Source organism: Rana temporaria, chromosome 9, assembly GCF_905171775.1.
Source record: "Rana temporaria chromosome 9, aRanTem1.1, whole genome shotgun sequence".
Classification (NCBI taxonomy): domain Eukaryota; kingdom Metazoa; phylum Chordata; class Amphibia; order Anura; family Ranidae; genus Rana; species Rana temporaria.
Genome location: NC_053497.1, coordinates 9,144,171 through 9,161,952, shown reverse-complemented (window position 1 = coordinate 9,161,952; position 17,782 = coordinate 9,144,171). Strand labels below are relative to the sequence as shown.

The 17,782-nt window shown below is 43.3% G+C and overlaps 1 protein-coding gene across 1 annotated transcript in view; it reads right to left on the bottom strand.

Moving 5' to 3' along the window:
• TNC (tenascin C) overlaps positions 1 to 17,782 on the bottom strand; it is a 204,871-nt gene that overhangs the window by 127,590 nt on the left and 59,499 nt on the right. Inside the window, 3 exon segments of the mRNA XM_040322752.1 lie at positions 1,153 to 2,260; positions 2,263 to 2,654; positions 15,139 to 15,687. Coding sequence (XP_040178686.1) covers positions 1,153 to 2,260; positions 2,263 to 2,654; positions 15,139 to 15,601 — 1,963 coding nt within the window. The 5' untranslated portion in view covers positions 15,602 to 15,687.

Sequence of the window (17,782 nt, the reverse complement as noted above, 5' to 3'; positions counted from 1 at the left end):
CTGAGCAGGTCTCCGACTCCGGTCTCCGATGGTGTCAGCCTCCCACGCTGACTTCCCCCCGGACCGGTGCTGGCTCCGTCGGATCTCTCCGCCACTCGCTCCTGCGCCATGGAGCGCTCCGGCACCTCCCACCCTCACGCAACGTCACGTCCTCATCACGCTCCCTCTTTCATCACCATATGTGCTTCTTTTACTAACAGATCTGGCTGCTTTTCCTCCCTGAAGTCAAAGTTGAGTGCAGGGAGAAGAAACAGACAGATTGTGTTCCTTGTGCTTGTCAAGATCAGCAGGTGTACAGCCATAATCATTGGCTGTAACCTACTGACAAACTTGAGCTGCGTTCAATCACAGCACGTGTCAGCACGGGGTCGTGCAGGTACATGCCGCCAAACCAGGAAGTTCACCTGGCTGTGCTCAGAGTTCCTTGTGCTTGTCAGCACAGAACTCTGTGCTGTGATTGTACACAGCTGATCAGCAGATGTACAGCCATAATCATTGGCTGTAACCTGCTGACAAACTTGTACAGTGTTCAATCACAGCACGTGTGCGCCGCCAAACCAGGAAGCACACAAGGCTGTTCTCAGAGTTCCTTGTGTTTGTCAGCACAGAAATATGTGCTGTGATTGGATACAGCTTATCAGCAGATGTACAGCCATAATCATTGGCTGTAACCTGCTGACAAACTTGTACAGTGTTCAATCACAGCACGAGCGCGCCGCCAAACCAGAAAGCACACCTGGCTGTGCTCAGAGTTCCTTGTGTTTGTCAGCACAGAAATATGTGCTGTGATTGGATACAGCTTATCAGCAGATGTACAGCCATAATTATTGGCTGTAACCTGCTGACAAACTTGTACAGTGTTCAATCACAGCACGTGCGCGCCGCCAAACCAGGAAGCACACCTGGCTGTTCTCAGAGTTCCTTGTGTTTGTCAGCACAGAAATCTGTGCTGTGATTGGATACAGCTGATCAGCAGATGTACAGCCATAATCATTGGCTGTAACCTGCTGACAAACTTGTACAGTGTTCAATCACAGCACGTGCGCGCCGCCAAACCAGGAAGTACACCTGGCTGTGCCACCCGCTCGCAGTATATCTACTTTAAACAAAATAAAATAACTCACAATACATTTTATTCTCAGCTTGACTTACCTCCATCACAGAACTCTCCGATAAAACCTTCATCGCAGACGCATTGTCCGTTTACGCAACGACCTTGGTTATTGCAGTTGTTGAAGCACGTGAGTTCGCCACAGTTGTCTCCGGTATATCCTTCATTGCATATGCACTGACCATCAACGCACACTCCTCTGTTGTTACAGTCGTCAGGGCATCGCAGTTCACCGCAATCGTCGCCAATGAACAAGTTGTCGCACACGCACTGCCCATTGACGCAACGTCCTCTGTGGTTGCAATCGTTGGGGCACTTAAGTTCAGAGCAATCTTCTCCCGTGAATCCCTCATCGCACACGCACTGCCCGTTGACGCAACGCCCTTTGTTATCGCAGTCGTTGGGGCATCTCAGTTCACTGCAATCGAGACCCATGAACCCTTCATCGCACACGCACTGCCCGTTGACGCAACGCCCTTTGTTGTTACAGTCGTTGGGGCATCTCAGTTCATCGCAATCGAGACCCGTGAACCCTTCATCGCACACGCACTGTCCGTTGACGCAGCGGCCCTTGTTGTTGCAGTCATTGGGGCACCTCAGCTCACTGCAGTCAAGGCCCGTGAATCCCTCATCACATATGCACTGCCCGTTGACGCAGGTTCCTCTCTTGTTACAGTCATCGGGGCACCTGAGGTCGCCGCAATCAGCGCCGATGTATTCCGCGTCGCAAACGCACTGCCCGTTAACGCAACGCCCTCTGTTGTTGCAGTTGTTTGGACACCCGAGTTCCCCGCAGTCCTCTCCCACGTATTCTTCTTTGCAAACACACACGCCGTTGACGCAACGCCCCCTGTCGTTGCAGTCGTTGGGGCATCTCAGTTGGCTGCAGTCGTCGCCGGTGAAGCCCTCGTTGCACACGCACACTCCGTTCACGCACACTCCGTTGTTGTTGCAGTTGTTCGGGCAAGCGAGCTCTCCGCAGTCGTCTCCGGTGAACCCTTCCTCGCAGAAGCACACGCCGTTGACGCAGCGGCCGCGGTCGAAGCAGTCGTTGGGGCAGATCAGCTCGCTGCAGTCCTCTCCCGTGTAGGGGTGGTCGCAGACGCACTCGTTGTCCACGCAGCGCCCGCGATTGGTTGCAGTTGTTGGGGACACTTGGGTTCGCTGCAGTCTTCTCCGATAAAATCCTCATCGCACACGCAGCGGCCGTTCACGCACTTTCCGTGCTCGCCGCAAGGCACCGGGCAGACTTCCGCGCCGCAGTCTTCCCCGCCATAGCCTTCGAAGCAAACGCAGACGCCGTCGACGCATTTTCCTTGGTCGTTACAGTCGTTCAGGCAGGTCAGTTCACCGCAGTCCTCTCCAGTGTAGCCTGGATTGCAGACGCATTTGCCGTCCACGCATATTCCCTTGTTGTTGCAGTTTCCGGGGCATTCCGCTTCGGTGCAGTTGGGTCCTTTCCAGCCGGGTTCACAAATGCAGCCGCAGGTTTCGGTGCTGTAGTTTCCATGCCCGTTGCAGTATGGCTTGGTTTCCAATAAACCTATAAAAGATAACAAAAACGTAGTTTAGGACGATGTTTTCTAAAAGTAGAACTGTAGCAGGTCATGGACATTTTATTCACACATTCTTAACCACTTCCCGCATAAGGATAAAACAAATGTTAATGCCTAAGCACAATTCTGCAACTTTGACATGTGTTAGTAAAACCGTTCATATCATCACAACTACTTTGTGCATCTGGGTGGATTATACCTTGGTTTTTTTGTTGTTTTTTAGGACAATTTGGGCTTTTTATTTTATTATTAATTTTTTATTCTTTTTTTTATGTATTTTTTTTTCATTCAAGCGTTTTATTGAAAGTAAAGTAAGCCGTTTACATTACAAAACATGTGAACAAAAAGCCCATACAAGGGTATACAGTAGTACATAAAGGCTAAAGATATGCACGGATTTGACCGTGAGCAAGTTAACATGTATACAACGCAACTTCAGATAACAATCTAGTTCAGGTATTTGCAGTGGACAGAGTATAGATAAGTTTATTATCAAGAAAGTATATCTAGTCTGTTGGCGTTTTGTGACGATTAAGCAATCATATAAGAAAGATAAGGTAGGAGGAAAGGGTGAGGAGAGATGTACAGAGAGGCGCAGAGACTGAGATCCATCAACAGAGGTGGGGACCATGTATCAGGAAAGTGTGTGTGAGTTCAGTGGGTCGCATAGGACGTGAGAGATACATATTCTTCAGAGTACTTAAATGAGAGCCAGGGGGACCACATCTTTATATAGTGGTCTACAGCGTCGTTCGCTTGTGCTACTGTTTCTTCCATGTCACACATCTCAGCTACTCTGAGCAGCCATGCCCTAATAGTGGGCACCGTTGTGGACTTCCAGTACAATGGAATGAGTGATTTGGCCGAGGTAAGTAAATGTCTGGAAAGAGAGCGTTTAAATCTTTTGAGTGAGAAGCTGTTAATATTGATGAGACAGCATGCTGCATCTAGTGTCAGATTTGTGTCTGTCATAGTCTTCGCTAGTCTAGTGACTTCCATCCAGTATTGAGCAATCATAGGGCACTGCCACCAGATGTGGTACAATGTGCCAACGTCCGCTTTGCAGCGCCAGCATTGGTCTGATGAGTTGGGGTACCATCTATGCAATTTAGCAGGGGTTGCATACCAATGGGTCATCAACTTGTAGGATGTTTCTTGCATTCGTGTGCTAAGAGAGCACTTGTGAGTTAGTATGCAGGCCTTGCGCCATTGACTCTCTGTGATGGGAATACCCAAATCCTCCGACCAGCGTTCTCTGAACCTATCTGTAGTGTTTGGAGACGAGGTCTGTATCCAGGTGTATGCCAGAGACGTGGCCTTCCTGATCGGTTCCCCCCCCGTCTGCACACTTCCTCAAAGTCAGTCAGTTGTCTCGTAAAAGGTCCCTTAAGTCTGGGGGTGGTGACGTAACTGCGTATCTGGAAGTAGGTCCACAGAGGAAGTTTCGGGCACGAGGTATCTAATTTGAGCACTGTATAGTCCTTCATTTGGCCATTCAGGAAGCATTGGGAGGCCAGTAATGGGGTGGCCTTTGACATTGTCTGGAGGAGGTGGTTCCTTATCCCTGGGGGAAAGTCAGGATTGTCCCTCAATGGGGTGAGGGGGCTTAGTTGTGTGGAAAAGGTCGGGTTTTTCGTAAGCTTACGGAAAATCAGTAGGGTGGCACTAACCAAGGGATGGTTTCTCAATGTTGTTGAACTGCCGGCCCATGGAATCCAGGGCAGGAATTTAAGTGAAGTAGCGCTAAGGGCGGTCTCTAGAAAGACCCAATCTTTCTCAACCCCGTGACAGTGCCAATCCACTATTCTGGTCAGGTGTGACGCGTAGTAATATTGTCTATAGTCCGGTAGGCCCATTCCCCCGTCCGCTTTACCCTTAGTCAGTAGTTGGAATCTGATGCGTGGGCGTTTACGTGCCCAAACAAAGTGAAGCTGGATCGATTGTAGTTTTTTAAAGAAGCTATCAGGGATGGCTAGGGGGAGTGTCCTGAGCAGGTATAGGAGTCTAGGCAGAACAGACATCTTGCAGATGGCCGCTCTGCCGAACCACGAAAAATATTGCGGCTGCCAAGTAACCAAGTCGGCCTCTATGGCCTTGAGCAAGGGTGGAAAGTTCGCCTCAAACATCTGAGAGATGTGTGGTGTGAGTCGGACCCCGAGATATTTGAGAGCCTTGGGTTCCCATTTGAAGGGGCTGATTTTCTGTATTTCCTTTAGCTTCACCTGAGGGATCGAAATGTTCAAGGCCTCAGATTTTGTGTAGTTGATTTTCATATTGGATATATATCCATATAGAGAAAACTCTGACATTAACTGGGGGATAGATGTCAACGGCTGAGACAAGAAAAACAAAAGGTCATCAGCGTAGGCCGCTAATTTAAATTCCCTGTCTTCGACCTTGAACCCCATTATCGCCTGATCCATCATGACCCTCCGAACAAATGGCTCCAGTGTCAGGATGAACAGGATAGGCGACAGTGGGCAACCCTGCCTCGTGCCATTTGTTATGTAAATGGTGTCCGACAGCGAGCCGTTAATTCTAATTTGAGCTGACGGGTTCTGGTACAAGGCCGAGATCCACATCAGCATTTGTTCTCCCATACCCATATATTTGCAGGTTTCCATCATGAAGTCCCACGCTACTCGATCGAAGGCCTTCTCCGCGTCAGTTGACAAAAGAAGGCCCTCGATCTTTCGCTGGCCTGCCGCATGCATCAGGTTTAGGGATTTAATCACGTTATCTCTCGCCTCTTTGCCAGGCATAAAGCCTGCTTGTTCCGGGCCTATTAAAGTAGTGAGGAGGGGTCTGAGTCTGTTTGCCATGATTTTCGCTAAGAGCTTGGTGTCCAGATTGAGTAGGGAAATTGGTCTGTAACTTGTACATTGCGTTGGGTCTTTGTCGGGCTTGGGTAGAACTGTTATGTGTGCCAACAGGAAGGACCTCGGTACCTCCCTGGGCTTGGAAAAGGTATTCAGGGCCTTAGTAAGGGGGTTTAGTAGGATTTCTAAAAAAGTTTTGTAGTATATGGAGGAAAACCCGTCTGGTCCTGGGCTCTTACCAGCCTTAAGATCTTTTATAGCTGTCCTGACCTCTGTCAGGTCAATGGGTTTTTCAAGTGTGAGTGCGTCTGCCTCTGTTAATTTAGGAACTTTGGATGATGCTAGGTATTTTTGAATGGCATGTTGTCTGTCCCCCTCAACATTGGCCGGCCTATGTTGACTAGGGAGGTTGTATAATTGTGAGTAGTAGTCTTGGAAGTGTTGAGCTATGAGGTCATCCTCTACATCTAACCTTCCCGTCCCATTTCTAATGCCTAGTATGGCGTTCCGAAGCTTCGGGCCTCTCAAGGCCCTAGCTAATAACTTGCCTTGATTTGTCTCCATGTTCGTAGTATACCCTTTTTTTGAAGAATAGAAAGCGTTTGGAGGTGGCTTCTAATGTCTGTTGTAGTCTTTTTCTAGTCTCTAGTAGTTCCGCAGCGTGTCTCTCTGATAGAGATTGTTTGTGTAAGGACTCCAAGTTTAATATCCTGTCTGTCAAGTCAGAGATTCCCTTCTCTCTCTCTCGTTTGCGACGGGCTCCCATTCTGATGAGTTCGCCCCTTATGAAACATTTATGTGCCTCCCAGACCATCAGGGGGTCGATATCCGGGGTGGAATTAAGGGTAAAATATTCAGAAAGTTGCGAGGTCAGATTCGGAAGCAACTCGGGATCAGAGAGAAGGGATGCGTTTAATCTCCATGAAGGGGATGGTCGTTTGGGTGTGTCTATGTCCAAGGTCACAGAGATTGGGGCATGGTCAGATATCGACTGTATGCCTATATGTGCATTCTGTACCGCATGAAGGTCCCCCCGGGAGACAAAAAGGTAGTCTATCCTGGAGTACCTGTCATGCGGCACAGAATAGAAGGTGAAGTCTCTGCCATCAGGGTTAAAATATCTCCAAGAATCAATCAAATGCATGGAGCACAGCACCGTTTTCATGCTTTTCAGTATCTTGTACGTGACACAGGATTTTCCCGAGGAGGTGTCCTCTAGAGGGTTTAATGGGAGGTTGAAGTCCCCCCCCAGGATTGTGCGTCCTGAGGCGAAACCCTCAAGTTCCTTGATCATGCGTTTGCAGAAGGTCAGGTGAGACGTATTTGGGAAATATACATTCGCTAATGTTATCGGTACTCCTTTATAGTTACCCTTTAGAAATATGTATCGGCCACCCGGGTCTACATTTTTTTTTTTTATCAAAGTGAAACTGGATCAAACTAGTAAAAAAACATATATTTTTTTTCATTTAGCCTTCTTTTTTCATGACAAATTGGGCTATTTATTTTTTATTATTTTTTTTATGTATTTTTTTTACACACATTGGGCCAGATTCAGATACATTTGCCCTGGCGCAGCGTATCAGTGATACGCTATGCCGCCGTATCTTACCTGGTGGAATTTCGAATCCACAGCGATTTTGCGCCGTAAGATACAGCGGCGTAGTGTTTTTCTGGCAGCGTATTTGAAATTGGGCGGGTAGGGGGCGTGATTCATTTAAATGAAGCGCGTCCCCGCGCCGCTTGAACTGCCCATTTTGAAATTTCCCGCCGTGCTTTGCGCGAAATGACGTCGCACCGACGTGATTTTTTTGAATGTCGACGTGAGTTACGTCCTTTCCTATTCACGGACGACTTACGCAAAAAAAAAATTTGACGCGGGAATGACGGCCATACTTAACATGGCAAGTCTAAAGATAGGCCAAGAAATAGCAGCTTTAACTATACGCCGGGAAAAGCCGATTAGCGACGACGTAAGAGAATGCGACGGCCACGCGTACCTTTGTGAATCGCCGTAAAAAGCTAATTAGCATTAGCGGCGGAAAACGCCGCAAACTTTACCCAGCGGGCGCCGAAGTATTACACCTGCGATCCGAAGGCGTACAAAGCCGTACGCCTGTCGGATCGAAGCCAAAAGCCGTCGTATCTTGGTTTGAGGAAATTTGAAAATACGCCGGAGTATCAGTAGATACTCCGGCGTATTTCTTCTGTGAATCTGGCCCATTCTTTTTATTATCAAAGTAAAACTGAATGAAACTAGTAAAAAAAAAAAGTTTTTTTTTTTTCAATTTAGCTTTCTTTTTTTCAGGACAAATTGGGTTTGATATATATTTTTTTTTTTTTGTTGTGTATTTGTTTTACACGCATTTTTTTTTTATTATTATCAAAGAAAAACTGTATCAAACTAGTTAAAAAAAAATCTATTTAGCTTTTTTTTTTCAGGACAAATTTTGCTATTTATTTATTTCTTTTTTTTTATACTTTTTTTTTTTTTTACACACATTTTTTTTATATTATCAAAGTAAAACTGGATCAAACAATTAAACAATTTAGCTTTTTTTTCTGGGACAAATTGGGCTTTCATTTGGTGGTAAATGATATTAGATATATCCTGAGTTTTTTAAAATGATTTATCAAATGAAAACTGGCCTATAATAGTAAAAAAAAAAAAATATATATACTGTATATATATATATATATATATATATATATATATATATATATATATATATATATATATATATATATATATTAATGTAGCTGTATATTTCTTGCTACTACCATAATCTACCACCAAATAACAAGCCAAAATAAATTCTTCTGCTCCTGATGATCGCAGCAATACCACATATGTGGGCCCAAAAACAATGATGCACATTTTGGATTATTATTTTTTTTTTAATCCTGTCTAAAACACACTGACACTCATACTAACACTGATATTAATAAACAAAAAAAAAATTAAAGATTTGGACAATTCTACCCAAAATATGCTGACAGTGACCTTTGACCCCGACGGGGGCGTGGACATGGCTACCCTAGGTTCTGCACCAAGATGGCTACCAGAGGTCACCAGAAGTTGCAGCGTCCAATCACACAGCTGCCACCTCTGAGACACAAACGGAGTCCAGGAGGGGACAATTCCCTCTATAGACACCCCTCCATCTGTAACAATGGCACAGTGCCACCTACTGGACGGAAGAAAAAATCGCCACCTGCCTACACATATGCATTCTAAACGAATAGCACCACAAAACCCACGTGACGTAGGTGAATGCGCGTTGCCATAATGTAGCAGAGAGGTTTGTTTCCCGCCCCCGAATCTCAGGACCAGATGGACGTAAAATTTAAAAAAATCTCCCTTTTATGTCTTTGTAATGGGCGGTTTGCATGGAGTTCGGCTTTAAAATAGCATTTGCATGAGAACAAAGCTGGATCTACAGCAGTCACGGCTCCACCACCTGAATTCCTGGCGCGACTCTCGCAGCGGCCATGACTTCCACACTCAGGCCAAAAAAGGCATTCCACCGTCTCCTCCGGAACGACGTGCTATTTATACGGAGGCGGCTGGATACGGTGTGAGGCTTCTGTCATATATTCCTTCCGATGATGGATATTAGGAACAATACGCGAGGAGAACGAGGAGGCCATGGAGAACGTCACCACCTTCTAAATATTCAAGGGATATAAGACGCACGAGGGGCTCATCTCTGATCTAATACAGATTGATAGGAACAGCGGGAGGATGTTCTCTGCCAGTAAGTGGGCTGTTCACCGTTTTATGAAGATTTATAGAGGTGGGGCAGTGGCTGAGTGGTTGACTCTTCTTCTGGCTCCCAACCAGGACCTTATCTGTTCACAGATGCCATTCTTCAGCTACTGTAGCCAAAGATGCAGCTAATCATGCGTGATCTGTGCTTGATTAGCTGCAGCTGACCACCAAAATTAACCCTTGATGTTTTTATAAAGAGGACCTGTCACCCGCCCAATTCTATCACATAGGCGGGCTTGTTGGCTCCCCTTAAGATGTGCTTGATTAGCTGCAGCTGACCTCTAATAGACCCTTAATGTCTCCATAAAGAGGACCTATCACTTGCCCAATACTATAATTCGAGGGGCTCAGGGATGGACTGGCCATTGGGACTACAGGGAGTTTACCGGTGGGCCGATGGCTCAGTGGGCCGGCTTCAGTGACAGCGGACCACCGCCCCCCTCCGTTCCTCTGTCTCTCCCTTCCCGCAGCACTCACCTCCTCTCCCTCACCGCAGAGCTCACCTGGGGGGGAGCAAAGAAGCAGGGGGAGGACCAGATGAGCAGGGGGGAGGGGACAGACAGCTGACTCAACAGCTATGGCCTGGGAGTTTCTCACTTCTGCCTAATCTTGTCCCATAAGGGGGGCACCAAACTGATTCTTTGCCCTGGGTGAAATAATGTCTAGCTTCTCCACTGGTACTGCCTATAAGAGTACCAGTACCAGCCGTTCTACTCTAATAAAGTAGAATGGCTAGTGGCTAGTGAAGGGGGAGAGGGGGCTTGGGTGGCCAGGGGGGGGGGGGGGGGCGGGAGTTGTCAGGCCGCTATGGGAGAGACCTGTCAAAGTGGGCCAGTCTGGATGAAGTCCAGGGCCTAATTTTTGTCCCAGTCCAGCCCTGGGGGGGGGCTTGTTGGCCCCCTTGTGATATGCTTGATTAGATGCAGCTGAACCCCAATAGGTTCTCGTTACAGATATATCAATGGTCTATTAGGGGTCAGCTGCAGCTAATCAAGCAAATCACAAAAGCCCCCAAAAATAATAGCATTAGGCAGGTGATAGACCATTGATATATCTATAAAGAGAACCTATCACCTATTATATAGGGGGCTGGTTGGCCCCCTTGCGATATGCTTGATTAGCTGCAGCTGACCCCCTAATAGACCCTTGATGTCTCTATAAAGAGGACCTGTCTCCTGCCCAATACTATCATTTGAGGGACTTGTTGGATCTCTTGCGATATGCTTGATTAGCTGCAGCTGACCCGCTAATAGACCCTTGATGACTCTAAAAAGAGGACCTGTCACTTGCCTAATGCTATCATATAAGGGGCTTCTTAGCCCCCTTGTGATATGCTTGATTAGCTGCAGCTGACCCCCTAATAGACCCTTGATAACTCTATAAAGAGGACCTGTCACTTGCCTAATGCTATCATATAGGGGGCTTCTTAGCCCCCTTGTGATATGCTTGATTAGCTGCATCTGACCCCCTAATAGACCCTTGATAACTCTATAAAGAGGACCTGTCACTTGCCTAATTCTATCATATAGGGGGCTTCTTAGCCCCCTTGTGATATGCTTGATTAGCTGCATCTGACCCCTAATAGACCCTTGTGATATGCGTAAAAAGCATAGAGACCCTTGATTTTTTTATAAAGAGGACCTGTCACTTGCCCATCACTTGTTGGTACTCTTGTAATATGCTTGATTAGCTGCAGCTGACTTCCAATAGACCTTTAATGTTTCAAATTTTAGTGTATTTTTTAATTAAATAATTAATTAATTTTGTTTTAAGTGTGGCACTTATAGTACATTGCATGTGTTTGATAAATAGCTGTGCAAAAATTGTGCAATAAATATAAATATATATATATATATATATTTATATATATATATATATATACACACACACACACACACACCCATATATATTATAATGCATATATGACATGTATATAAAATATATGTTTATAATTGTACAAAGATCCTTTCATGTACACACAATCAACCAACAGACTTTTTAATGAATGCCAATAATGCATTTTTGTCCTCAATTTCTAATTTATATGGAAAAAAAAAATAGCATAATGGAAACTCGAAAAGTTTCACAATATCACAACTTTGTAATAAACATTTAGATGAAAAGTTTTTGAAACTTTTGCTTTTTATAAAACTTGTTTCATTTCATTAAAACATCAATTTTAAATCCATTTGCAGTCCCTTGTAGCTTGGTGAACGATATTATTAGCTGACACGTGTTTTCCATCCTTAGAGGTTACTTTCGAGACTTTACTGGGAAGTACAAAAAAAAAAAAACACTCCCAGACATGTAATTATATGACTTTACAATGTGGAAGGATAGCCCTTCTCTTTTTTCCTGTTACGACAACCGCACATTATTAAAGGATGCAGGATGCTCAGCAATTTTTTAATTATAGGGTATTTTTTTTGTAGTCATAGAAGCAGAGACTTGTACCATGTTAGCCAATAATTAATGTGGTAAGTTTGAAGTTTTCTTTAATATCTTTTTATTGGCTAAAATAAATTAAATGTAAGCTTTCAGGGCCTGTTAGGGTTGTTTTTTTTTTTAAATTAAAGCTTTAGGGATGCAAATTTTGAAATAGTTTCAATAATTAAATAATTGGAGCTCTAGTTAAAGCAAAAACACTTTCAATGCCATAGCAATCTTTAAATTTTTAAGCTTGACGATTACATAAATCCCCTAAAGATTTATATTTTCTGAAAGCAGACACCGTTGGGAATAAAATAGAGGTAGCTCCATTTTTTTATGTCACACAATGTAAAGGCAACATTTCACTTTAAAAAATCAAAAATACAATAACGTTAATTTAAAGGTGAATAAACACAATATTTTATATAATATATACAATAATATTATTTAATAATATTCATAATAATAATAATAATAATAATTAGGGTTGTCCAGATACCGATACCAGTATCGGTATCGGGACCGATACCGAGTATTTGCGCTAGTACTCGTACTCGCGCAAATACTCCCGATACCAAAATAGAATACTTTATTTTTTTTTATTTTTTTTGTGACATCGAACACAAATTGGATGGCACCATTGGATGGCACTGATAGGTGGCACTGGCATTGATTGAATTGCACTCATAAATGGATGGCACTGATAGGTGGCACTGGCATTGATTGGGTGGCACTTATGAGATGCACTAATAAGCTGCCTCCCTGCACTGATGCACTAATGGGCACTGATCTGCACTGATAGGTGGCACTGGCTTGCTGCACTTTTGGGCACTGGCACCAATGAGCTGCACTGACAGTGATCACTACTTCAATGATATGTAGTTTTCCAGTACCGTATGCTAAAAAACAGCCCCACACCAAGATGTACCAGTTCTTCATAATTATAAAGAAAATATCTTTGGTCTGTATTGTGGTTTGAAAACGGTCACATGACATTAAAAAAAGTATCGGTATTCGGTATCGGCGACTACTTGAAAAAAAGTATCGGTACTCGGTCCTAAAAAAAGTGGTATCGGGACAACCCTAATAATAATAATAATATTAATTATAATATTATAAATACAATACTTATTTAAAAAATATATATATATATATATATATATATATATATATATATATATATACATATATATATATATATATATATATATATATATATATATATATATATATATATATATTTATTTATTTATTTGTGTTTATTTATTTTTAAAAAAATAAGTATTTTAATTATAATATTACAAGTAATATTATTATTATTATTATTATTATTATTATTATTATTATTATTATTATTATGAATATTATTAAATAATATTGTTGTAATAATATTATATAAAATAGTGTGTTTATTTACCTTAAAATTACCGTTATTGTTTTTTTTTTTAACTGAAATTTTGCCTTTACGTTGTATATATTTTTGTAAAATATGAGGCTGCAATGAATACATAGATACCTGACATGTCAATGCTTAAAATTGCGTGCGTCTGTGAAATGGCGACAAATTTCAGTACTCTATATTTTCCAAAAGAAAGGCTTTAAAAGCCCCCCTAGAGGTCATCAGTTTAGAGTTAACTGTCAATAATGGACCTATAATTATTGCTCCCACTCCACCATTCACAGTGATGTGTGACATGTATATCGCAATCAACATTTTCTTGCATACGCACATTGATGCATACACCTCGAGGCTCGGGTTCACACTAGCCGACTCCAAAGTCACGTGATTTTTAGTGCGACCTTGGAGTCCGACTTTGGTACGACTTTGATATGACTTTGATACAACGTTTACACTCTCCAATACTGAAGCCGTATCAAAGTCACATCAAAGTAGTGAAGGAAACTTCTCTGCAGCAACTTCAGTAGTGCCAATTGGAATGGCTCTGGTAGAGACATTTGGTATTTCACCTTTCCTGCCAGTAAAGGCATTTCCTGTTTCAGGGGTAGGTCCCACCCCTTGGTTGCTGTGAACTGGTAGTGGTACTCAAACCCCTTTGGCCTGAAGAGAAGGAAATCTGGTAGAGCAACATCTCAAAGTCCTGGTATAGATATCCGTTCATGGTATGGTGGATGGAGCTTTGTGTGGTCTTCAGAGGAAGAAATCTGGTAGAGTAACACCTTTAAAGCTTCTTATCTGGATATCCTGGCCCCCTTAGAGTAAATTTCACCTCTCAGTTGTTGCGAACTGGTGATGCCATACAAACCTCATTTAGTTGGCAGACTATAATAATGGTTGAAGGAGCTTTGTGTGGCCTTCAGGGAAGGAAATCTGGTAGAGCAACATCTCAAAGCTCCTTGTCTAGATATACTAAATGCACTTCCTGTTTTGGGTTTGTAGGCCCCCCTTAGAGTAGATTCCACCTCTTAGTTGTTGCGAACTGGTGATGCCACGCAAACCCCTTTAGTTGGCCGAGTATACGTATGGTTTAAGGAGCTTTGTGTGGTCTTCAGAGAAGGAAATCTAGTAGAGGAACACCTCAAAGCTCGTAATCTAGATATCCTGTCATGGTATGGTGGAAGGAGCATTGTGTGGTCTTCAGAGGAAGAAATCTGGTAGAGCAACACCTTTAAAGCCCCTTAACTGGATACCCTGCCAGTAACGGTTCTTCCTGTTTCAGGCTTGTAGGGCCCCCCTTAGGGTAGATCCCACCTCTCAGTTGTTGCGAACTGGTGATGCCACGCAAACCCCTTTAGTTGACAGAGTATAAGTATGGTTGAAGGAGCTTTGTGTGGCCTTCAGAGAAGGAAATCTGGTAGAGGAACACCTCCAAGCTTCTTGTCTGGAGATCCTTCCAGTAAAAGAGTTTTACAAGTCAGATCCTAAGTCGCAGGAGTGTGTAAACCGAGCCTTAAACAGAACTCTAACTAAAAATAACAAAAAAATATATATAAATAGCCTGTTAGAAGATAAACTAGAAAACCTGAACACCTTTGGAATGAATTGGAACCCCGATTGTGAGCCAGGTCTCAGGTCCAACATCGATACCTTGGCTTCACAATTGTTATTTTGGCCGAATGGAAAGAAATGGCAGCATACACCTTCCAAAATCTCGTAGAAAGCCTCTGCAGAAGAGTAGAGGCTGCTATAGCCACAAAGGGGGGCCAACTTCATATGAATGAGCATAGTTTTGGAATAGGTTGGCCAGGGAGTGGGGAGGGGGGGAGCAACTGCATATTATTGAGCATGGGTTTGGAAAAGGTTGGCCGGGGAGGGGGGACTGCATATTATTGAGCATGGTTTTGGAATAGGTTGGCCGGGGAGGGGCAACTTCATATTAATGAGCATGGTTTTAGAATTGGTTGGCCGGGGTGGGGGGCGGCAACTCCATATTATTGAGCATGGTTTTGGAATAAGAATATATACAATTAGTGTACACAGAATATTCTTACCTTGAGCAGTTTGGGAACCAGAACAGCACCCAGCCCCAGAAGTACATTGTTCTCGGAGTGATGACACCACATTTTCCAATTCCTCTAATCTGCTCAGAAGATCTTTAATATCTGGGGCAGCTGCACATCCACATGCCCGTCTTGGGATATTAATACGGTGCGTAAAAACGATCTGATTTCCTTCATCTACGGTGGTCTCCTGATAGTTTTTGCCAAGCTCTGTCTGTGGCTTGACCTCATTTTCAGATGTGCTTTCCGGGTCCAAATCTATAGAACACAGGGAGCCCATTGGGACTTTAATGTTGTAAACATGGTTAAAGACTACGGGTTGATTGTCTTCGGGTAAGGTAACATTGATTCCGCTTTCTCTTTTGTGTCGGATCACTTTCCTTATAAGACCACTGTCCACCTGAGAACTTAGCATTAATAAGAGGCAGGCAAAAACATTTATGGGATACCCCATGGTTGCAGTCTTCTTCAAAATATATTCTTCTTAGTTACGTTTTTTGATGTGTCTCCTTTCCTTGTAAATTTTCTTGGCACAGATTTCTAAAGGAAGAAGAAATTAAAATCAATGTTGAGAAACAAAGTGAAAACAATTCATGGCACATCAGACAGTATTCATATGACTTGAGGACCTGTTTGTCAACTTTTTGGCTTAATTGAATGTATTAAAGTGCTCAATGCAGTGACAATAGTGTCTAATTTATCAGAATCAAAGAAAATTTCTAAAATAATAGTCACCATTTTTTTTTTGACCTTCAAAACAAAAGTAAATACTAATTCCATGGCACACCTGCAAGGACGGCATTCATAACATCTGCTGCAAAAGATTACGAGCTGATAAAACGGGTTCTGGGATTCTTTAGATAACCTGTGTTTAAAGGTTTTATTAACAAAGGACTGCATTCTTGTGTGGTTGACAGAGGAAAAAAGCTTTAGGCTCACATGTCTAATAGGTAATTCTAATGATTTAGCTGAGGGTTCCCAAACCAATTAAGTAGACCTTCACCCACAGAGCTACAATGTGGAAGGGTTAGAACCCATTTCAGGTTTTAACTGCTGAGAAATATAAGAGGCAGCGGTGGCTGGTGGGTCGGCTGGTCAGCGGGCACAGTGCGGGCCATGCTTTCCACAGAGCTGCTGACATCACTCCTGGTATATCTCTGGCAAAGGGAAAGCACTGGATTGAAAGCACCGCCCATGTCCTAGGGCGGTGCCAATGTCAATAAAAGCACCCGGTTGTAGTGATACATACAGGGAGTGCAGAATTATTAGGCAAGTTGTATTTTTGAGGATTCATTTTATTATTGAACAACAACCATGTTCTCAATGAACCCAAAAAACTCATTAATATCAAAGCTGAATATTTTTGGAAGTAGTTTTTAGTTTGTTTTTAGTTTTAGCTATTTTAGGGGGATATCTGTGTGTGCAGGTGACTATTACTGTGCATAATTATTAGGCAACTTAACAAAAAAAAATATATACCCATTTCAATTATTTATTTTTACCAGTGAAACCAATATAACATCTCAACATTCACAAATATACATTTATGACATTCAAAAACAAAACAAAAACAAATCAGTGACCAATATAGCCACCTTTCTTTGCAATGACACTCAAAAGCCTGACATCCATGGATTCTGTCAGTGTTTTGATCTGTTCACCATCAACATTGCGTGCAGCAGCAACCACAGCCTCCCAGACACTGTTCAGAGAGGTGTACTGTTTTCCCTCCTTGTAAATCTCACATTTGATGATGGACCACAGGTTCTCAATGGGGTTCAGATCAGGTGAACAAGGAGGCCATGTCATTAGTTTTTCTTCTTTTATACCCTTTCTTGCCAGCCACGCTGTGGAGTACATGGACGCGTGTGCTGGAGCATTGTCCTGCATGAAAATCATGTTTTTCTTGAAGGATGCAGACTTCTTCCTGTACCACTGCTTGAAGAAGGTGTCTTCCAGAAACTGGCAGTAGGACTGGGAGTTGAGCTTGACTCCATCCTCAACCCGAAAAGGCCCCACAAGCTCATCTTTGATGATACCAGCCCAAACCAGTACTCCACCTCCACCTTGCTGGCGTCTGAGTCGGACTAGAGCTCTCTGCCCTTTACCAATCCAGCCACGGGCTCTTCCATCTGGCCCATCAAGACTCCCTCTCATTTCATCAGTCCATAAAACCTTAGAAAAATCAGTCTTGAGATATTTCTTGGTCCAGTCTTGACGTTTCAGCTTGTGTGTCTTGTTCAGTGGTGGTCGTCTTTCAGCCTTTCTTACCTTGGCCATGTCTCTGAGTATTGCACACCTTGTGCTTTTGGGCACTCCAGTGATGTTGCAGCTCTGAAATATGGCCAAACTGGTGGCAAGTGGCATCTTGGCAGCTGCACGCTTGACTTTTATCAGTTCATGGGCAGTTATTTTGCGCCTTGGTTTTTCCACACGCTTCTTGCGACCCTGTTGACTATTTTGAATGAAACGCTTGATTGTTCGATGATCACGCTTTAGAAGCTTTGCAATTTTAAGAGTGCTGCATCCCTCTGCAAGATATCTCACTATTTTGGACTTTTCTGAGCCTGTCAAGTCCTTCTTTTGACCCATTTTGCCAAAGGAAAGGAAGTTGACTAATAATTATGCACACCTG